The sequence below is a fragment of the Colius striatus genome, chromosome 11 (assembly GCF_028858725.1).
Source record: "Colius striatus isolate bColStr4 chromosome 11, bColStr4.1.hap1, whole genome shotgun sequence".
Lineage (NCBI taxonomy): Eukaryota > Metazoa > Chordata > Aves > Coliiformes > Coliidae > Colius > Colius striatus.
The window spans coordinates 6,912,172-6,936,189 of NC_084769.1; the positions used below are offsets into that span (position 1 = coordinate 6,912,172).

Sequence of the window (24,018 nt, forward strand, 5' to 3'; positions counted from 1 at the left end):
AAAGGTGAGGAAAGACCTGAAGCTCTTCTCTAGCTTTAAACACAGATTTGGTTCCTGCTTCTGTTTGACCACTCAGGCTGATTTAACATCAGACAGTTGCATCTCTATATATTTCCTCCTGAGATGGCAGACCCCAGCCCCAGCCATGTGCTGGTGAGTGATGCTGCTTCTCTGCCAGGTCCTGCACTCGCAGCTGCAGCTTCCTCATGTCCTCCCACACACCTCTCCCTCCTCCCAGCTGAGCCACACCACCCACTCTGCCCCTCCACCTCTGCACCCCATCCTCTCACCACCATGGATGGACAGCCAGCAGGTCCTAGCAGAAAGCTGTACCTCCACGGAGCAACAGGAGCTGTGGAGAAACCTCCAGCACCCAGGAGCTGCACAGCCCTTGGTAAGCGCCTTGTACATCTCAGGGGGCTGAGAGCCCTCCCCGTGGGGCCTGCTGTGTCCTTCCCCATGGGCACGTGCCACTGCTGAGCTGGCATCAGCCTACAACAACAGCCTTTGTTCCCCTGGCACTGGGAACAACCACACATTGTGGGTTGGAACCGGCGGCCCACTGGCTTTGGGGGATGTACCCTCCCCACGCTGGGCTTTTGGTTGTTCTGGCAAGCTCAGGACTAAATCTGCTCTGAACTGTGGTTTTTGTGCCAACTGAAAAAGCTGGGGTTTTTTTGTTTTGATCAGTGAGATGATGGCTAAAGCTAAAGCTGGGTTGCAGTGGAATTAAACAAAGCAACAGTGTTTTTTTCCTCCACGCACTGCAGCTGTAGAGGTCAGTTTGGGGCCAATCCTACAGAAATAGGTCATTCAGTTTTCCAAGAGGGGAACCTGCCCGAGGCTGGTATCACCCACAGCACTGAGCATCCTTGATGCTCCATGAGCCCCAGACCGTCAGAGCAGGAAGGTCTGGGCATTTGGAAATCATCTTTCCATTCATTTATCTTCTAAACAGTGATCAAGGTTTAGGTTGGTGAGTGTCAGGAAGGTTCTTGGCATTTTTATAGGGTTCCTCATGGCATTAACTAGTTTATTCTTTGAGACCCTCTAAGCTCCACCTAGAAAGGCCCATGTAATGTAACTCTGATTTCCTTGTGAGCTGAGCTCTTTTCCTCTGCAGCATCAGTCAGATGTTTTCAGTACCCTAGACAAATCTTCTAAGGTTTAATCAGCAGCTTCTCTACTCTCCTATTTGGTCCAAACATGTTATTCTGCATTAGGCATATGCTGGTAGAGAGGAAGACAACCAGCAATTTTGTAGCACCCATTTTCCTGATAGTTAAAGATAAGATTTCTCATTAAAGGAAGAATTTTTGGTTTCCATTAATCCTATTAAATATTTAACAGTCCCTGGGCAGCAGCTGATCTTGGAGTTCAAGCAGCAGTATTTGCTTTTATATGGATTTATGTCCTTTAGGAAAAATAACATGGCTTCTGATAAAGACTGAAAAAGATGACATTGGGGAAGTAGAACCTATCCTTCCCCAGGGAGAAAAACACTCAGTGCTGCTGGGCCCAGCCTCTCCAGCCAAGTTTCATTTCATCTTCCCCAAAAAGCAAAGCATCTAGGTCTGGAGATCAATTTATTTTTCTTTCAATACAGTCCTTCCTGCCTCTTTATTAAAGCCTGGCTGCTGGTACAGTTCTTCCAGACCTTTTAAAACCACCCTTTTCAAACTATTTGACTAGAGGTCATATCTCATGTTAGGTGTAATTGCAGAGTTAAGGCAAGGGCAGAGGGAGAGTCCAACAGTAATGCATTCAAGAAAAGGCTCTTTGATTGAAGGTAAAGACCAGTTTTTGCTCTACAGACCATACAGTGTTAAAAACAAAAAGTCTCCCTGAGACCAAAGACCAAAGGTGCCTTTTACCCCTCCAGCGCTCATGGATCTTCAGCCAGGAAAATATGCTCAGTATCAAACTTTCCCTGGCTGTATCTGTGCTGCTGTCGACAGCGTGTGCTGGAGCATGGTGTCAGCAGGATTAAACACAGCCCACAGGCCCTGAGCTCTGAGCATTTGCAAGCCCCACTATCCAGAATGCAGAGACTTGCCAGCAAAAGAGGCTTTGTCCCTGGCTCAGTCAGCAGTGCAAACAACAAGGCTGTGGAGACCCATCCCTGAGAAGCTTTTCTGGTTCTCAGGGGTGAACTAAGGGAACAGGAGTTTTTGGTAAGAAGCAAGGCTGTGAAAAGGGAGCCTCACAGGGCTGGGATGGCTGAGGGGGAGGTACATCCAGGGGAGCTCAGCACAGCGGGAGCTTTGCTCTATGTTAAGGTTTCTCAGTGGTGCTGGTGTGCTAAAGCAATGCTCCTGTGTTTCAGTGGGGCTCACCAACCAGTCTGTAACCGAGAGCAAGTCGGTCTGCAGGGGCAGGAGTTACAGCTGGGCAGTTTGCATTAACCACAGCATGCTGCAAAGTGATGCAAACTGCTGGCAGACCCAGAGATTCACAGGGGCTGAGCTCTGATTAAGGCCATCAAGAGATCACAGAGCCAATAACACAAAAGTTGCATTGACTCATTAATGCTACTGATTGCATTCCCATTGCACCTGGAATAAAGGGTCAGGACTGAAGGTCGGTTTACTCACCTCTTCTCAGGGCAAGGCACCACAGCATGTGAAAGGAAGAGCTGAGCACAAGGAGCAGCCAAAGCACTCCAGGAGAAGCCACTCTGACAGGCAAAAATCTCCTACAAAACTGGAGTGGTTCTTTTAATAAAATAGAGGAAGAGTCACTCTTTTCTGGATAACCAAGGCCAGCAAACAGTGGGAGACCAGGTACAAGTCCTGGGGGATGTTCACCTTTCACAGAAGTTTTAGCTGATCTGGTTTGTCCTGCTCTTAAAAAGAATATCCTTGGCTAAATTAATGTTTCTTTGAAAGTTGGGTCAATGTTTGCAATGTTCCCATTCAAGGTAAGTTCTGCCATCACTCAAACCCTGGTATTCATATCAGGCAGCTAATATGCCTCTTGGTCCTTCTCCACATCCCACTGGAGCACAGCAGCTCTCTGCTGCCACAAGTGAGCACAGATGGGGAAAACCTCTTTGAAAACCTGAAAACTTACTGAGGAACATTTATTTTAAAAATGGATAGAAGGAATGCATCAAAAGAAGCAGCTTTGACTCAGCCCAGCACTTATGATGCAAGTTTAACAACGGGCTTGCCTAACATTCAGCACATCCCATTACCAGAGAGATGAGTAAACATACAAATGAGAGACTACAGACCTACTTTACCTAAAGCCACTAGATGGGGATAAAAGGACATTCTTCTGCTCTTTCAGTCTCAGCTCCCGGTTTAGTTGTGTTTGAGCTGCCCTTTCCCTCTAACACGGGCTGATGTTGTCTTTGCTTTTTCTTTTTCAGAGCTGACAGAGGTCGTTTGGAAACTTATCGCTCCCTGACTCTTCATCCTGTCCCAACCAGGCTTTAGGCAACAGCTACACTGTGATTACCACTTGTGGAATGTTATTCTTTGCATCGAGACTCAGCAGAAGGAAAAGTGAAGGATTTGGCTTTCAGTTTGAGGATTAGTCTTCTTGTACAGGCTATGGAAAGGAAAAGTGCTTTATATTGAACACAGTGGGGGAAAAAGCAACGTGGTAATCTTTGAAAATGGCCATACTTTGGAACAGTTACTGTGGGCAAAAAAAAAGGCCAGGAGATTTTCTTCAGGCTCAATAGTCAAATCTCTGGGCATTTTATTTTTTCCTCCTCCTTTGAAATCCACTTTTCTCGTATGAATGAGAGAGAGAAAATCAGGCAGATTGGTTTGGCAGAGGTGTAAGCAGCCTCAGCCCTGGTGTCTAAGGCAGAAGGAGTCCACAGATGTACACAATCAGCACATAAGGACTATGGGAAGCTATGCAATGCGTTAGTACTGCTATGAGGGGTAGGGAGTGAGGAGGGTTCCTACTAGACATTAATTTTCATCTCTGACCTCCATTCACCTTGGGCTTCTGCAGTGAGCACTCACTCTTACCGTTTTTATCATCAGTGTCAGGATAGTTGGTGCTGTTATCAACCCTATGGAAACATATCACTGTTTCCAGTGATAAAATTCCAGCTTCTGTAATATGGTGGGGTACCCAAAATGCAGCCTAGGGCTCGAAACACACATGCTTCGAAAGAAGCCCAAAACTGGGCTCATTTAAAAGCTTTCATTGGTTGGAAGGGAGGAGTGGAGTGTCAGGGTATCTCAGGCAGAATAACCAGCTCACATGGAGAGTCAGTAAAAATGCTTTGGTAAACACCCTTAAAGCAAAATAATCTTACATTATAATGGTAAATTCAGAAAACTGGGGGAACCATTCAAGTATTTAAGTGATGACATGCCTTTTGTAGGGAATATGCTTAGAGCACAGACCTAGTGCCAACAGTTTGTAGCAATCCTTGTTTAAAGGACTGGGGTGGGGGGACAATAGGCTGCTTTGCGTTTTTAATTACATCTCCAAGAATTGCTGGAAATGGACTGTTAGATTTCATTAAAAACAAACAGAAGTGCATGCCATGGCTTTTGCTGAGTGAGAGGGTGGAAGGGCTGCACTGGGATGGCAGCAGTGGCCGTTCCTACCTGCTCTCTGCAGCCTTCCTCTGTTTTTCTTCTATTTTTCTTCCCCTGCTGCTTTGTAGTCTCCTCATGGTGACAACAAAATGTCTGTTTTCCAGGAAACCATTTGAGCTTTATGGATTAGCCATGGTAGGCACTTGCAGACCTCCATAAAGCACGTTGACACGCTCTCTGGTGTATTACTAACTCGGCTGAAAAATTGATCACAACTGATAGAGTTACAGGGCCCTGAGTCCCTTTACAATCTGCCGCTGTTCTGCTCAGCTCTTACAGAGGCAACAGAGCCAAACCCCATGGAAACTCTTGCCTGGAAAATCCACCTTCATCCTCCCCTGGATTTGTGCCATGGCAAAAGCTACAAAGCCGGAACAGATGACGTGCAGGATGCATCCCCTCAAATTGCTGCTGGTCCTCCAGAGGCCAAGCTACCCCAGCACGTGCAAAGATCCCCAAAATGGGGCAGGGAGCATTTCATAGGACAGAATCATAGAGTCATTACAGCTGGAAAAGACCTCTAAGATTATCAAGTCTAACCACTAACCTCACACTGCCAAGCCAATCATCCCACAGCACCTCATCTATGTGTCTTTTGAATATCCCAAGGGATGGTGACTCTACCACCTCTCTGGGCTGCCCTTTCCAATGTTTGATTAACTCTCTTGGTGAGAAAGCTCTTCCTATTGTCCAACCAAAACCTCCCCTGGTGCAATTTGAGCCCATTTCCTCTTGTCCTTTGCAGGGCCCTGCCCTACCATGAGGCTGTGACACCAGCTGCTGGCACACCCTCACCCTGAGGCAGGCATGGCCTTGGTTGCACCCTTGCTGAAGCTGTGCATCCTCCAGCCCATCTGCTCCAGCAGCAGCTCTTAGGAGAGATGGCTTAAATTACAGCAAATTAAATGTATTAAATTTCATTTAATTAACTCATTAAATGTGGGCCTGAGTTTGCTGAAGATGGATGCCATGCAGTAGGGGAACTGCTGGTCTATTGCAAGATCTCAGCAATGACTTTTTACAACAGCTCTTCCTTTTGCTCACTGAGATTATCAGTCCCTCAGAGCAGAGTATGTGCTTTGCAAGGCATTGGTGTTTTATTTCATCTCAAGATCTCTTAGCCCTTGGGAAGGCTAGAACAAGCTACAAGCTAGGAGCTTACAAGCTAGAATACAAGAGGTTCCAAAGAAACACAAGGAAAAACTTCTTCAGTGTGAGGGTGAAGGAGCACTGGAAGGGGCTGCCTAAATGGGTTGTGGAGTCTCCTTCACTGGAGACATTCAAACCCACCTGGATGAGTTCCTGTGTGACCTACACTAGGTGGTCCTGCTCTGACAGGGGGGTTGGACTGGATGATCTTTCGAGGTCCCTTCCAGCTGTTAAGATTCTGTGATTCTGTGAAGGCAGCCAGGGTTCAGGTGTGTAGTCTCTCCCCAAGCATTCTCTAGTGTCCCAGACCTACAGAAATGCCTTCTACTCCTGTTTATTATTTACAGTTTGCTTTTTGCTGGAATCCCAAATTAAGACTGAATAGCAAAGCCAATACCTGATTCAAAGAGTTTCCAATGAGGGGTCCAATGGGAGGTGAAGAATATTCAAATAATCAACAGGGGATCAGAAGTGGATGAGATAACAGAGCAGATAAGGCACTTGCTTCTAGTCCCACATGTGCAACCAGAGCCAAAACGCTGCTCATGTGCATTAAGCTCTGCCTGCTTTTGTATGAGATAGCAACACTGTGCTCACTGACAAATTCAGTTCAATAAAGCCAATCAATAAACACATACAGATGAATGCAACGACATGATATGCATGCAGGGGAAGAGGTGCTGCTATGGAGAGGCACTGCTCACACAAAGTCTTTTCTGTGTTGCCTCCAAAACAAGCTGTGCCAATGGAGAAAGGGCAGCAAGGGAGAGCCTCAGCTTTGCAGCTCTTTGGAGCAGCTCATAGCCTCCAACAATGCTATTTAAATGTGGCTTTGAAATTACGTCAAAATATTGCTATAATATGGTTTTGTTTGACAAAGAATGTATGGTCATGACTAGTTTGTATGTTAAAATTGTATATGTGCATGTGGATAGATTTACAGGACATTCAAGGGGAAAATGGGATTATTTTCCTGCAAACAGCAAGCACAGACAACCTTCTATCACCTTGCAAAATGATGGAAGATTTCCAATTTGTAAGCTGTGTGCCATTGTAACACCTCAGTGGTTTATTTTTACCTGAATATACCCAAAACCAAAAGGCTCTCCTAAGAGCTCTTTGCACCCTTAGTGATGAATAACTTCTGCTGGGCTCCTCAATGAGTTCTGCACCCTGGACAGGTCACAGAATCACAGAACCACAGAGCAGTGGGGATTGGAAGGGACCTCTAGAGATCATCCAGCCCAACCACTTACTCAAACAGGTTCCCCTACATCAGGTCACACAGGAATGTGTCCAGATGGGTTTGGAAACCTCTAGAGAAGGAGCCTCCACATCCTCCCTGGGCAGCCTGTGCCAGGGCTTCCTCACTCTCTGTCACCAGGTCCAGCCGAGCTCGACTCCCTGGAATGCAGCACAGATAGAGCTGCCCCTGCAGCCTCCCATGCCATCCTCCTGGGGTGACCTCAGCCAATAGAGAGGTGCAGGAGCAACCCCAGTAGCCCTCAAAGTCAGGCCCAACTACCTGCATCTTCTCAGACAAAGATACCATTTAAGTCATCTTTACAGCCACAGTAACATAAGTCCTTCCTGGCCACTGAGGTGATGACAGGTGATGACTGGCTCTCTACTCCTATCATTGCTCTCTACTGTGGTCATGAAATCTCATTTCTTTTCACCCCAACCAGATTTTAACTACTTACCCCAAAAGGCTCCAGATGCTGAACTGGGTGGTGGCCCACTGCTTCAGGCAGGTAGGCGTGAGGAGTCACGAGAGGACCAGCACCAAACAATCTTAAAGGTCTTTCCAATCTTCAAGGTCTTTTCCAACCAAAATGATTCTAAGACTACAACTGGTTCAAAAATCCCAGGAAAGAAAAGCAGATGAATCAGCTTCAGTGTAACCCAGACAGCTCTTCACTCTGAGCTGAGCTGTGCTCCATGGCTTATGCCATTGGGCCCATATTTGTACAGCCCGGGTCCACACCGCAGATCTCATGTTTGCCAACACATAGTTGTCATCTGCTTTAAAATTAATACTCCTGATCACTTCCACTCAGTATTGCCTAAGGAGTGTATGCTAAATACAAAAACACTGCAGGCCCTGTTGAAGGTACCTCCTGCAGCTTAATCTGTTTCAAAGAGCGTTGGAGGGAAGCTGCTGGTCAGCTCTGGCACATTCCCGTCTGCAGCATGGTAGCAGACATAACCCAGAGATATGACTTTCATCTCTTTTTCCTCCCCCTCCTTAAAAAAATACAGACATGAGCAAGCTTCCCTACAGCAGTGAAGATGGTTTTGATCTCGATTATTAGGATCAGTTACAGTGAGAAAATTAAAAGTCAGGATTTGTTACCAACATTTTAATTACACGGCGTTATCAAGTTGTCACCAGGCCTTTAATTATTTTTCAGTTCATACCTAATTTCCCACACTGTGATTGCTTTTAGTCAAGTTAAGGTAGGTCTGCAACTGTAATAGCAAACGTCCAAGTCCTTTATGATGCCGTGGATTGGAAAAGTCAACGTTAATAAAATGCACACATCTCCCGTGCCACAAGCCATCGTCAATGTAGTGTTCATCTGCAGCTGGCATGCTATCTAATGATCCTCTTTTGGTACCAGTAAATGCTCAATCATATATTGAAAATGAGTACACAGGATGCAACATTGTGATTCTGCATCTATTTAAAGACCGAGCACAGGACCATAAAATCTCACTGCCAGCCTCTCAACAGTGGCCTTTGCATTTCGGACAATGGTGTGGCACAGGGAAAGTTTATGTATTCATTTACCTATGGGGAATCTGCACCCAAGACACTGGAGCTGTGCAGAGGTTTCACAGCTGATTAACGCCAATTATGCAGATAGTTAGCATCGGTTACAGAGATCATTTGTTTTAACACAGCAGGCAAATTTGACTCAGCAAAGTGTTATGCAAATAAAGAAATGGTGGTTGTCCTGATGGAGCAGGTGCAGAAAGTCTCATAAACCTCACTAGACCCAGCAAAAAGGCAATTTGACAAGTTTTTCACCCAGTCCAGGGCAGGAAAATGGAGGGGTTATTTTATCTACTGTGGCTTCCTGTCACTGGAGGAGCCTCTGAAAAGCTCTTCCCTCTGCTGTGCACTCAGGATCTCTGAGGGAAGATAGGAAACAGCTATTTTCTCCTCTCTTCTCCTAAAAGGCTGTTACCGGTCAGGACACGCTCCATCTCTGATGTGCAGAGGAAGTCTGATGGACACTTGAGGTAGCTGATGTCAGATAGGTGGCAAAATGTCACTCACATCCATCCCCAGCTGCTCTTCACCCAGGCCCAGGGCTCCTGGCACATGCCTGGGAGGACCACTGGCATCCCTGGGCTGTGCACACAGGTCCTGTCAGTGTTGTGTGAATCCAACACCCTGCAGACAAGCTGGGGTGAGGTTTTCATACTGCTCATGGTAACAACAGATGGAACTAAGGGGGAAAAAAGTTAAGCAAGTGACTTGCACAAATTGTCCAGTGTCACCAGCTGGAAGTGAGCAGGGAGTGATGCAGACATCAATGGGGAGAGATGCTGGGAAAGAAGCAAGGCTGGAAGGGCAGAGAGAGGTTTTAGAGAGAGCAGCTTATGCTGTGCATAGTGAGGGGTCCCTGCAGTTGGTCTTGGGAGAGGAGGTGGCTGCCCGTGCTTCTAAGAAAGGAAATGGTCAGATTCAGCTCATCAGCAGTATGAAGTGGGAGAGCAAGCAGGAAGGGGAGAGACATACAAAGCACATCCTGCTGTTATTCCAGGTATTGCCCAGTCGCAAAAGCAACCAGCAGCAGCTCACCACGACACCATTTTCTTCATATGCAACCTTAAAGTCCTTTGGCATATCTCATTACTTTCTGTCTTGCAACAATGCTTGGCATTACTTCAATGACTCTCTGATTCTCAAAGCCTTTTTCCAGCTGCTCTGCAGAACCCCAGGGCTCTCCCTTACCACCCTCCCTCCAACTATCAGGATTTGGAAATTTCATCCTACTCCTTTCTTTGCAACAGGAACATGGACAATACAGTACATAAACAGAAGTGCAAAATAAAAACTTCTGGCCGACTCTGTTCTGTTTTACACTGTGTTTGAGTGCCCTAAAGCTAATAAAACCTTGAGCAGGTCATCATCTCCAGACTGAGGTCTCACTGTGAGAAGTGTCAGCCAGCAGAATTTGCTCTTTCAGCTGGTGGAGATGTGTGTGTAAGATGTAGAGCTGCCTGCCTGCTGCATGCCAGCTGCTGCTCCAACACTCCATTTGACACAATTTTCTTTCTTACTACCTAATGACTCTTCTGGCCCAGAATCAATTAGCAGATGTATGAAATAACCTTTCTAACCAGCACCTCCTTTCCTAGCCTGCAGCCTCTTCTGCAAACAAATTTTACAAGTATGAGATTTAGATTCATGTTAAATCATTAGTGATGATCTTCCAGAGACAGCAAAGCAGAGGTTGCTAACACACCACCCAAGTGCACAAGATCATCGTGTATCTGACGCCCTTCCTTTCTCCATTAATTGACTCCATGTCACAGGCAGCTGGGAGTGTATTTGCATCCCCAGAAGGACCTTGGCACTTGGAAGATGTGTTTATTTCACGTGCCAGTCTGACAGCTTGATTTACAACTGGCTGGCCCCCAAAACATACCCACGCCTCGCAGATGCGGGTGATGATTGGTGCCTGAACCAGAACTAACTTCTCAGAAAATTGTACTTATTGCAGGACAAATTGAGTCTGCTATGGCAGAAGCCCGAATAATTGCTCAGGGGAGCAAGAGGCTTATCCAGCAGTTAATTCATTATTTGTACCTGCTCAGAGCCAGGATAGAAACAGCAGGCAAAGCGGCAGCAAACAAGGTACAAACCCTGGTATCTCAGGATCAATTTGTTCAGATAAAGGCTTATTGCCATCACAGCAAGGTTGCAAAACACCTCTACAAGCGCTTACGGGTGGAAAAATAAGAAGAGGGAGCTGTTTTACTTCTGTCCTTTAGCTTCCTCATAAGCTACACAGACTTGAATGGAAATAATGCTGCATTTTAGGCTTTGTCATGTCTTCATTTGCACTCCAAAGTCAGAGTCTGGAGAAGAAACAAATCTCAAGTTGGGAGGGTGGATCTCGTCTTCACAATGGTGCCAGTATAAAGGAACCAGCACCCACCAGCAGCAGCTGGTCTTGCGAAGTATCAAGTCTGAGAGAACCAAAGTATCTTGGAAAGAGTGTTAACAACAGCATCAAAAGTGACACAGACACTGAGCTCTGCCATCTTTCTAGTGACTTCATACCAGGGCTAACTTTGCCTCACGCTCCTGAGGATGCCCCTTTTTGCTGCTCTAAATACATCTCCTGAAGAGATAAAGGCTTCTCCACAGATGCCCAGGGTGACCTCACGTGAGCCCCCATCACTTCCCACGCTGTAATCCCATCTGTGCGTGCGAGCCCCAGGAGCAGCTCTCACCCACCCACCCCACCCCCCAGCAGTGATTTTCACCCTGAGAAGCGATGTCCTATGGCCATGCCATGAGACACATCGTGGTGCCAGGGCTCAGCTTCTTCAAAGGTTTCTGGAAGACCTGGGAAGCCAATTCTTTTTCAAAACCAAGCCATTCATCATGGCATGAAAACAAGCCCAGGCACACAGGCACTGCAGGAAGCCCAGCCTGGGCTCCAGGCAAAGTAAAGCTGCTCCTGACTGCAACATCACTTGTAACAGACTTGACAAATTGGAATAGGATGTGTTTCTATTGAGTGTGGATATTTCCCCACCTCTTTTCTGCAGTCCTGGCTGATGCAGGGAATCACCATGAATCTTCATTTGCTTTGCTGCAGCCACATCAGGTTTACTGGAGTATGTTTTTAAAACACTGAATACACAGAGCTTTGGCTGACATTTGTCTAGATCCTCATACATTACCTCTACCAAACCTGTTACTGCTTAATACTTTTAAAGAGTTTAACTCTTTGCTAACATGGAACAGCAAGAACACTGCCAATTCTTCCACTTCCATGAACTGAAGCGGAGCTGTTTTTATTTCAAGACAGAATGTGGTAGTTGAAATTAAGTGGACCTGTTTTAAGCAGGGGGGTTGGACTATATGATCTCTAAAGGTCCCTTCCAACTCCTACCATTCTGTGATACTATGAGATAATCTCAGGCTTATTTATGCTATTTGTTCTGTGCCATTACACATCCATTTTTGCTCAAGCAAGCAATAATTAAGCTGGTCGTCCCCCTTGGGTTTGTAGATTGTGCTGATACAGTAATTCTATTCCTTAAAAAGAAATACTTCTCACATGGAAAAGCTGTTATCATAACATGAGATTGTTTGACTCAGTAAGGGCACCTGTACTGCACCCTATTAGCACAGCCACCTTTCCATCAGCCCCCAAGTGGAACAGAAGCAAATGGAGTATGAATTCATGCACTCCACTGGTCAGAGAGGTATCTCAAGAGAAAAGAATATTAAGTCCAGGCTGCACTGCACAAAGCATCCCATCGCCTTCACTGCTGACTGCAATGACAGACACAGATAACTGTGTCTCCCATGAAATGGCACCATCATCTTTAGCCATTTCACAACTTGTATCATCACTTGGACTGGCCCTGCTTCTGACTTTGGGAAAAGTATAATCAAGGGAAGGGAGAGCTACCAGAATGAGTTAGTGTGTCTGGGACGTGAGCAGCAAAATCCATCCATGAGCTGAATGAGGGAGCAAACAGCCAAAAACCAAGTTGCATTTCCCTTCAGATCCTGCAAAAACTTAAAAACTGACACACAGATACACATGTAAAGTATCCACACTGGAATTATTGACTAGCAAAGTGTTGGAGGATAAAGAACCAAAGAAACCTGCCACCTGAAGCCCCACTGGTGATATCTGCCTGTGCGCAGCAGTCTGTGCCACGGCTCAAGGCTGATGCTGTGCCAGCAGTGCTCATACAGAAAAAGCATCAGTGCTTTGGTGCCCAGGTCCTGGCATGGGCCTCACTGAGGCTGTCAGACAGCCTGATGTGACACAGGTGGGAGAAGGTACACTGATACCTGCACTGTCCCAAGGACAGCAGTTCTGCACCATCATTACAGGGTAGCGCCTTGTTTTTAGTCCATGCTAATGCTGCTGAGTATCTAGATGAATTTATTTGCTCCATCTTGACTCTGAAGGCAAAAATCATTCTTTTAAGCATTAAAAATGTCACCTATTTTAGGGAGGGGGGGAAGTAAGTTGTTGGGAGACCTCATGAGTATGAATGCTGGGCTCTGGTCAGCACTCAAATGAAGTGCTGCCTTGTGTGTGGGCTGGGTTTGTCTGCTTCAGCCTCCACACAGAGAGCAGTTGAACTTACCCACAAGGAATGGGAAAGTTCACATTTCAGTGACAGCTCCGGGCAAGAAAAGGGATTGAACACATTACAGGCTAGGGAAGGTAAAACATTACAGGTTAGGGAAGGTAACACTTCCAGGACTGTCTTCCAAGTACAGAAATGAGAAAGGGAATGATTTCACCTTCCCCTAATTCTCCTTTATATGAGAGTGCTAGCTTGTTGTCTTGGTAATAAGAGAAAAAAGTCCCTGTCAACCTCTTTTTTTTCTGGAAGGGGTAATTTATAGGGGTACTAATGCAACATAACAGCTGAGCTCTCTTCCAAAGGGGAGAGTTCACAGATGATGATCTTGGGCTCAGACAGCAGCATCTCCCCACCTCCCATCCATGCTTGCAGCCCAACTTTGCACAGGCTGCCAAGGAGAGGGGCTGAGGCATCCAGCACAGTTGTGCGAGGAGCCCACCAAACCCTCCTCTGCTCATCCACCCCAGTCAGGGCCAGCAGGCGCTGGCATTGCTGTGCCTCAGCCTCAGGGGTCCCTGGGCTATGTGGAGCATCTCTGCTGATGCTCAGCTCTTGCCACACTCATACGGAGAAGATGAGCTATTTGGGGAGCTGCTGACACAGTGAGGGCTTGATCCCTGTTCCCTAGTTATACCAAACCAGCAAAGCTATCAGTCTCACCCAGAGCAATGCATCAACCTCACAAATCCACCCAGAGTTTTCACCTTATGCCTGCTGGAAGGGCCACCCTGGGTCAGCACCACTCAGGCAGCAGAAGAGGAGCAGAACCCAGCTCCATATTTTTACAGCCAATGCCTGCTTTCAGTTGGGCAGCTTTTCCTTAGGACAGCAGGACATACTCTGGGAAGAAGAGATTTCACACCAGTGTCTAGATCCATTCGTGAAATCGGTCATTTGATGAAGTAATTCGGCAGCAGGGCCTTACACCCATGTCTGGACAACGCTGATGGTTCCCCTTCTCTCCCAGCCACTCTGCAATAAATGGAGCTGTCAGCTCAGAGTGTGCCATTTCATTCCCATTCAAGCACCTATTTAATATTCATCATGTTATAGGAGGACATTTTTATGTTGGGAAAAACACAAGTGCTCTCCCGAAATGACTCAAGGCCAATAAAGAATAAATTGTCTTTAAACCTATATAGGGGATGCTGAAGTCACAAACAAGGCATAAAATAATATGGAGGTGGAAAGTGCTTTTTCCTTATTAGGTTTATCAAAGTAAAACTAGGCTGGCAAGCTTGTTCCATCAAGCAAATGGATGTGGTAAAAAAGAGGAAATGAAAATTCTGATCCATATTCATTGTTTCAGTGTCAGTAAAGGGAGAAAGAAGCTTCACTTCACTCTTTTGCTTCAGAAAACTGATCTGAAGTTTTACAGGGAGAAGTAAGTGAAGCTGATAAGGAAGCAAAAGAAAATCAAAAGTAATTAATAGCAAAAAAGGCAGGCAGCAGAAGAGGCCAGACAAATTGCCTAAAATTAAACAAAATAGGAAACACAGAGCGTGCTTCACTGCACCAAGCAGCAGCTCCAGGCCCCGACAGCATCTTAACAGGGACGTTTCTTTCCCCAAGCTTCCAGCCCTGGCCTGCCCAGTGCTGCTGCTGTCCCCAGCCTGTGGCCATGGGCTGCCAGCCCCTGTAAAGCCAGTGGGCTCCATCTCCAAAGAGTTAACTGATTTCTGTTGACATTAGGTTTTAACACAGTCCTGGCAGCAGTGCTCACACAGTCACACACACTCGTGCCAGTGAAATAAAGCCACACTGTTTCCATCGTTAAAAAGCGGCTCATGCCTTGAACAGCAGAAGTTTAAGGACAAATTAGTGACTAAATGGGGGGGCTTTGATGCTGGCATGGGTCTCTGTGTGTGTATTTTGCATTTCTACAGCCCTGATAAATTAACACACTCTTCTCTGTAGGACACCAGAACAAACAAGATTCAAGTAAGTCCTGTGAGCTGTGGCTGAGACCCAAGAGGGAGCTGGTCCTTCAGCCAGCACCGCATCCCCCATGCTCTGGGCTGCAACACTCCCCATGTCATTCCAAGTTTCACCAGCTTTCCCTAAGGCCCCCTCATCCCTCCAACATCCTGATTAAGTGAGAGGCAGCTTTCTGCTTTTTAAGAGTTGTACTTTCCCGACTGTCATGGTGATGGAAATAAGATGATGAAGAGTAAAAGCACTAGCTTTCTGTGTAAAAATACTCGCCATCTTCATTATATGGGAGTGCCATCCCTCCTGATTTGTGAGCAAGGTTGCCAGTTTGGCCAGCCCTATGATTGCTGTAAAAGGGAACTGCAGAGGGGATTCAGCAGACTCAGCTCAGACAGCAGCTCTTCATTTACAGAATCACAGAATGGTATGGGTTGGAAGGGACCTCTAGAGCTCATCCAGCCCAATCCCCTTCTAAAGCAGGTTCCTCTCAATCAAGGTGCACAGAAACATGACCAGGTGGGTTTGGAAATCTTCAGGGAAGGAGCCTCCACACCCTCCCTGGGCAGCCCGTGCTAGGGCTCCCTTACCTCAGCACCAAGGAAGTTTTGACTTGTATTTAAGTGGAACTTCCAGCTTGTGGCCATCACCCCTTGTCCTAAATCATTCCAAATTTCTAAATTTAGATTTCTAAATCATGTTCTGCCAATACATAAATATTGCACAACTTTGTAAAACTGTGGAGGGGTTTTTTTGGTCAAAGATGTTGCATGTACAGGAGTGACACAGGACTGGGAGTTTGATCCTTTTGGCCTTTCTGCAGCCCACTGAGTGTAATGAACAGATTTGTACTTCTTTGCCTTACATTTGCCTTTGGTCCCACAGGCTCATCAGCACAGAATTTTGTGGTCAAAGCTTGATGAGATTGGGAAATTATGCCAGCCCCTACTTCTGTAGAAAACACAGAATTACTGGAGAACAGCTTATGTAAATGCACTCTGTTTCTTCAGAAGAGGATGGTGGCTTTAATGACCAATGGAGTGACATCTCACTTGGCACGGAGCTAATAAAATAGTACATATTTCAACTTACCTCTCTGCAGTAACAGAGACTGCATTTAAAAATAATTGCTGTGGATCAGCCATATCATACAAAGGAAGAGAGTGACAATGCAGCCGTGATGTGACACATCTGCATTACAGCTTTTCATCTCAATTCAGTCTTCAACAGGCTCCATCAGCTGACTGCATTCAGTCTATGAAGCGACATTTTCCATCAGACTCTACTGGAGAAGAGGTACCAATCCTCTAGTGCTTGCCAGCAAGGAGAAACCTACCTGAATGTTGTAGCTGCCACCACAGAGTGCAGCTCTCAGTCATGGGGTAGATGCATGTTTTCATGCCACTCTGCTGAGCCCATCATGCACAGCCCATTACAACACAAACCAGAGCTAGGACTGGGACTGATATAAAGCCCCATTTTTCCCACTCCAGGATTGTCAGGCACTGGAAGATGAAGTGTTCTGCCCAGTTAAAAAAGCAGTGTTGTGGTCATCAGAGAAAACAAAAGTAAGTTGCTCTGCTATGACTTGTCTCTGCTGTGACTTTTCCTGGCAGCCTCTCAGCATGTCTATCACTGCGAGGGATGGCTCAGACACGATATCTGGGTTTTGGCAAATGTGGTTACACCTCTCAAAGCAAACATTGCACAGGTCCATCAGCTAGGCTACAACTTCCACAAGTTCTACATAGTGTACGTTGGAAGAACAAAGAAAATACCCACTACAAATAGGAAAAAAGCTGATGTTGACTGTCATAGACTTCTCACATTGTATTTTCTTAAAGCACAGAAGATGACAGATTAAATCTCTGTTGCACCCCATTGCTAAAACAGTCCTAGATTTGCACCCTCAGGTAGAACACAACTACTCCACTTACATGAATTTGGACACACTTTGTCTACCCAATGCACACAAAGCCAAGAGGCTTAGCCCTCCTGCTGCAGAAGAGCAGCCACAGACCACACTTCTCATGGTACGCTTGCACCTTTCACTCACCTGAGTCATGAATTGCTGGGATGCTCTGTTCTAATCCAGTCACTGAACAAAATTGTCTAGCAATGTAGAAGGCAAACCCAAATTGTGTAATTGAATCACTTCATTTGACACATGAGGTCGTTTCAGCATCGATGAATTCATACTCACTGAGAGCACTGGAGGTGGAAAACTTGAAGGAGGCAAGAGGTAATAACCTACAAACCATCTGATCACCTCTAAGTGAAGTCAACAGGCATAATTTACTGACTTTGGATCAGACACATCCCTCTTTGCCAACTCCAAATACATTTTTTCCTGGTGCAACAACAGCATCAGAGGAGTGACACGGGCAGGACGTTAACTCTGCTAACCCAGAGTTTGAGAAGCCAGTTACCAAATGGCAGTTGCGATGCACGAAACGTCACATCGTTCCTTGGCCTAATCCTGCTGCTCAATGTCACGATTATGAGGCAAGGGCAGCAGCCTGGAAATGTCATTTCTGGGTTGCATTCATCTGCTCAGACACTTCTGCAGGAAAGCTACTCCAAGCCTGCTCACATGGGGTAGGAGCCAGATTGCATCCAAAACAAAACACAACTGCCGCCTTCCTCATCTGCAAAATGAATGCTTGGTGCTCCACTTCATCCACGCACTGTTGAAAGATTCCTCACTGTTATTACCTTTGAAGGGGTTTTATACCAAATGTCATATTGGCATCTAACAACCACAATATTCATAACATGCAGGTGAACTTTCATAAAGCAGAGGAGAAAATTAACATTCTTCCTTATCAGAGGAAATTGAATCTGATTTTTCATTCCATCAAAACATCTCCTTACAGACGGGATAAATCCCACAAATTGCTTTAACCCGTGTCTCTGCCTAGAGTCCATTCTATATGCCATTGTAACAAAGCATATAATCACACTAAATCAGCATAATTACCAACCAGTGCAAATACAGGGTTTCTGGGTTCTTTCCTCAGACATTTCACATGGGATCGTTTCACCACATGTTTACATTTAAAACCAAGAATAAACTGTTAGATTGGAAGATAGAAAGGTATACATTAAAGATCCATGCAGAAAGCATCCTGTAGCCATGATTACCATAATAACCATTCATTCAAATCTAATCGTTCCTCTCCAAACGTAAATGTAACCAAATCACAAAGTGTGGCCAAATGATACCCCTTTCAAGGGACAGTGGGGTCCTGTGCTATCAGACTCCATAGCCAGGCTCTCATTTCTCTCTGCTAGGTATGAACAAGAAATGACTGCATGCAATTCCATTTATTTAAGAGCAGTTCAAGTGAATTCCTCCTTTGCTTTTTTTACTCTCCTTTTTCAGTCCTAGTTATCCTGAGGGGTCACCTTCAAGATGCATCCAGGCCAACCACTAACCTCACGCTGCCAAGCCCACCACTAAATCAAGTCCCTTGGCACCTCATCTATGCATCCTTTAAATATCTCCAGGGATGGGGACTCCACCACCTCCACCACCCAGCCTACACCAGTGTTTAACAACCCTCTCAGTGAGAAAATTCTTCATAATCACAAATCTAAAACTCCCCTGGAGCAACTTGGGCTCATATCCTCTTGTCCAATCATTCATTACTGGAGAGAGAGACCGACCTCCACCTCAGTACATCTTCTTTTCAGGTAGTTGTAGAGAGTGATCATGTCTGCTGTCAGCCTCCTCTTCTCCAGACTACACATCTCCAGCTCCCTCAGCTGCTCCTCATCAGACATTCTGCAGACTCTTCCTCAGCTTTGTTGCCTATCTCTGGCCATGTTCCAGCCCCTCAGTAGCCCTCTTGCAGAAGGACTGAACACAGTACTCAAGGTGTGGCCTCACCAGTGCTGAGTACAGGGGGATAATCACTGCCCTGCTGCTGCTGGTCACCCTATTTCTGACACAAGCCAGGATGCCATTGGCCTTCTTGGCCACCTGAGTACACTGCTGGCTCATGTTCAGCTGCTGTTGATTAACAACCCCAGCTCCTTTTACCCCAGACAGCTTTCCAGTCACTCTGCCCTGAGCCTGTCACAGCAGCTTCCCAGTGTGGCCAGTGGCACAAGTCATGTCAGCAGTTAAATGGCAGTAACCGAGTCACCTGTCAGGTCATGGCTCGAGGACTCAAGTACCACATACATATTGATGGCACGTAATCCTCTGTGCGCAGATACATCTCCATAAAGATAACATAAATCAAGCTCCTGTCCGGGACAGGCGCGTGTCACAGCTGTAAGATGTGGAAGTTAATTCATTTAAATCACATTTTAAACCAGACAGAAGCGTAATCTGTCCCGAGGCACGTTAATACATCAGGTATACTGATCCATCTTTCACACAGTCCCGACTTAGATCATTTCTTTTCTGCATAACTTACCTCCCAATTGAAAACATGCCCCAAAATGATATTTAAACTACACTTCTCCTTCCCTTCCTAAATGCAAAGTAAGCTGCATACTTAGAAAAAAAACCCCAAAGAAACCAGCAGCAAATGGCCTGACCTCTAACAAAAACTCCACACTTATCAGGACTAATCCCAAATAGAATGCTCAGCCAACTTCTTTTTTTCCCCCAAGATAATGTTTTCTTCATTTCCCAATGAATATGCCCATGAATGTAAGTGCACTTAAGCAAAGAAAACCATGCAATTAGGCTCTTCTTTGACACATATGAATACAAGCACAAGCTAATTTACAAGCCTTTAGCTACGTGGTCTTGTAGGATTTTTTTACACTTCTCTGCTTCCAGAGCAAAGAAAAAATTACAGTCTTTGCTCTTGACTGTAGCATCTGAAGTTCAAGTGTTCAGTGACACTCCAGCCCTTCTGCAGTGAAAGCTCCCCAAGACTTCAAGATATTTCTGCAGGAAAAAAGTAGTTTGATTTTCCCTACCTCATACAGAAGCCCAGCTGTTCATCGTGTATAGGCACAGTGATATGCTCAGACATGGTACCTGTGCATGCAAATATCCCGTTTTTTGAGCAGGACTGAAATGACTGCAGGAATGATGTAGGTATGCAACACTTCAGTGCTTCTTGGTAATTGGTCTTCTCTGCTGTCTTACTTCAGTTGCTGCTGTTTGGTTTTACTGTTGTGTGTTAGAGTCTGAATGGAGGAGAGAAAAATGCCACAGAAGACAGATCTCAAACTATTTTACTTTTACAGCTGCAATATTGGAGTAGTAGACACCTGGCAGCAGACTTTGAAATCAATAGTGTTAAAATAAAAGATGATAAAATGCAGGGTCTTTCATTATCTGGTTACTAACTACCAAGACAGATTGCTAGAACATTCAAACTCTTCACCCTCAAATGCTTTAACTCATAATCACATTTGTGTCTTAACGGGATGCCCTAGCTGGGGATATAGGAATTACCTTCCTGAATGGCACTAAGATCTTTCTCAGGGGTCAGCACCAGCTACTTCAGCATAAAGTTTAGAAACCCCAAACAAGCAAGAATTGAGAGTAATCTCTCTTCCACACCATGATCCAGTTTGGATTCTGAAAGGCAGGAGCGGACTTTCAGTGCTCCCACAGGAGGCTGGGCATCGCTCCCAGCAGGATTCCCGGGGCTCTTACAAACAGCAATCATCTTGCTCTGTCTGAAAAACCAGTTCTCTTTTTTTTTGCATTATATTGTGTTCTCAGCCCCATGGGCCCTGCAGGGCCACCAGCTTCTTGGTGCCACTCCACAGCTGAATTCAGTTCCAAATGACTAAATACATGCGATGACACTGTGATCGGTGTCTGTGTCACTGCCTGCCCATGCTGGACCGTGAGTGGGTGCAGGGTTCACGTGCATGCCAGCAGAGAAGCGCACAGCCAGCAGCACTTGCCTCTAACAGCAGCCTCAGGAGCCTTCCCCTCTGCTTTATTTTTATCTTACAAAGTCATACAGGTGCATTCATTCCCTAAAGATCTTTACTGATTAGCAACAGCTCTGCAGAAAGGTGCCCGTTGGCCCCACGCACCACCGTGAACCGTGGCCCCTGTGGGGCTTTGGCCAGAAGGTGCTAGAGCATGAATGAGGACACAGACTGCACGAAGGCCACCAAATTGCAGCAGAGCTCCAGAACTATCTGCTCAGTATAAACACAGTGATGTACTTGGAGCTCTGTGCCTCTCCCAGGCAGCTCACCAGACAGCCCGTGCCTTCGGCACTGGACATCACAGTTTGGATTGTAATTTACCCTGATGTTGAGGGCAATGACCACAGGTTGCAGCTGTTATTTTTTTTGTTATCATTACACCAACTTTGCCACTCCAATGCCTTTTTGAACAGCTTGCTTATTTGAGTTTATTCCTTCATCATGCAGAGTACTGTTCTCCTCACATCACATACCACAGACAAAATACATTAAGATCTGGCAGTATTCATCCTAATAGTGCTAGATTATTCTTCCCCTTGTAACTCCATACATATTACTTAAAGGGATAGTACAGGGAACTGTTATAAAAAGATTTAGGCCCTGGATGTTCTTGGGAACATCAGATCCTGCTTTTCCACCATGGCTCTAAGGCAGACAGTACGGCCAGAAGAACATATTCAGAGCCAGAAATAGGTGAGACAGTTTTCCCTCACAATTCCATCAGTCTTGTTTTTAATGCCATGAGAGGAAAGCACATTCCTGACCCTGTTTTGATGACACAATGTCATCTCAATTCAATGCTGTGGGAGGAATGCTGGATGGGTGGGATCCTGACCTGGGGAAAGGCCTACCTACGCCATTTCTACAACATCATTTTTTCAATGAGATGATACTATTCAAATGGCTTTACAAAGCCACGAATAGCAACAGAACAAGTATCACCTTCAGCCCTAGTTATACCCATCTCTTGTGATGATCTGCTCAGAAGTAACTGCAGGTCGAGTAGGACATAGGTCCTGGCACAGGTACCAAGCTAGTAACAATCCTTTTTTCCTTCTCTTCTTTCTAATTATTGGAATAAGCAGCAGCACTGAGCAGAAAATAAGACCAAGCATTCTCCAAATCTGCAATTATTCTCTGGCCTTGTACTTGCCTACAGTATTCCTCTCACTAATCACTACGGCACAGAACATGCCAGAATCGTTTGAAATCCGAGTCCAATCTCTGACACAGTAAAAGACTAATAACAAATGTTGTTTACACACATTTAATTCAACATACCAGAAGCAATTTTCTCACTCTCTTTTAGCATTTTATTTGCTTATAAATACAAGTCAATACCACAAGATGGCACTTTCTTACTTGTGACACACACTATTATAAACACTTACCCCTCTTGGACTGTTCCCAGATGTTTACAATACGTTAACTTCTCAGTGGTTCTGAAACACTTAAAAAAGCAAGACCCTCTACAAACTGCATTTTGTGTTTGATGTCTATTAAATGAGGTCAGGTTAATTAAATTCAAAAAAAGAATTTATAAAGATTCCAGATACGAAAATTTAAATACAAAAAGCAGAGTTTGCATTAATTAAAATGAAGAACAATTGAAACTGGCCGTAATGTATCTACATGGTTTAATTGAATTTAAAATACTTTTTTTTAAACAATCAAACCCTCTAGCCATTCATCAAAACACGTCCCTACTCAACTCTTTAAAAAATATTCTTGGTTAAGAAACCACCTTTTCATAACGATCCTTATCCTGTCCTGTAGGTGGAAATGAAGTGAAATCATATTCCGGACTAGAAAACAGGATAAGAAGGAAGAAAGGTTTAAAAAAACCCGGTAACTTCAGACACTTGGACTCATTCTTCCTCACGTTGCTCAAAATACATGATCTAGTCTTCAAGTCTTTGAACGAAATGTAAACACTAGAAAACTCATTGTTGAAATATGTGAAGAATAAAGAACCCTGCACTAATATAGTGCATAATGATGCTGTGTCAAACTTGTCATTTACAGTAAATGTCACATTTTCCTCAGGATTGTCATGCCTTTTATTTTTTTTTCACTAATCCCATTTGATGTCTGTAGATTTTCTGGTTCATTCTTGGTGGTGTTCTTTTAATTCCCATTGCTCAACAGGAAGAGATGTATTTTCTGGCCTCTTCAGAAAAGTTTCACAAGACCCAAGTCTTTGACTCCTTGTCGTTTCTAATAAAGAGGTGGCAAAATATTCAGCTTGCAATATTTCTCTTCTGCCTGGTACCTTACACATCAGGAGATTCCTCAAAAAACTGAGAAGTCAGAGAGTTCCAAATAAGAAAGCAGTTAAGGCAGTCGATGTCTACTTTTGGATTCCTTTTTCACGTTACATGTCAATGTCTCCATCGTAGGCCAAGGTTAGAGGCTTCTGCTGTGGAGGGGTGCTTTGATGCTGCTGCTTTTTTTTGCTGCAAGAAAAAACCATTTCAGGAGACAAAATCAGCAGCTGTAATAAGCTCAGAAACATCATCAAAACCTAAACTTCAACAAAAAAAACCCCTCCCAGCTTCCCACCCTAGCTATTTCACTTTGCAACCAGGTGACCCTGCAGTACAGAGACTACTTGTGAGGAAAACCCCATGGGCTTGGGTGCCGTTACCCGTGTGGTGTGGGCACACAGTCTGCCAAAACCAGGCAGCCAACTGTGCTCTTCATCTGGAGAGGAAATAAAGCATCTTTGTTTCCCGTGTCTTCTCACGGCTGACAAAGCAAAGAACACCTCAAAGAAAAACTGAAACATGGACTATCTGGGAGTGGGATATTCTCAGTTTTGATTTGGCATGGTATTGAAGCAACAGTAGTTACTACTGAGAAATACACTTCCTCACCAGCCTTTGAGTGATGGAGAACTATGTAATGTTACTTAAAGAAACCCTCTGTATGCTCCACTGTGAAGACACAAAGCAATGGCAACTGCATGGTTTGGAAAATAAGGATGCTCCACCTCCTAGGCAGCATCCAAACGCTGCTATTGAAGCTTTTAATTGAAGACAGAGACTGAGAGAAAGACTAAGAGAGTGAGAGCGAGCAAAGTGAT

General features: G+C 45.1%; 1 protein-coding gene across 1 annotated transcript in view; it reads right to left on the reverse strand.

Moving 5' to 3' along the window:
- Positions 1-23,307: 23,307 nt before the first annotated feature.
- The window catches only part of THSD7B (thrombospondin type 1 domain containing 7B), a 273,877-nt gene continuing 273,166 nt past the window's right edge, over positions 23,308-24,018 (reverse strand). The window contains exon 28 of the mRNA XM_062004863.1: positions 23,308-23,389. Coding sequence (XP_061860847.1) covers positions 23,308-23,389 — 82 coding nt within the window. The remainder of the gene's footprint in view (positions 23,390-24,018) is intronic.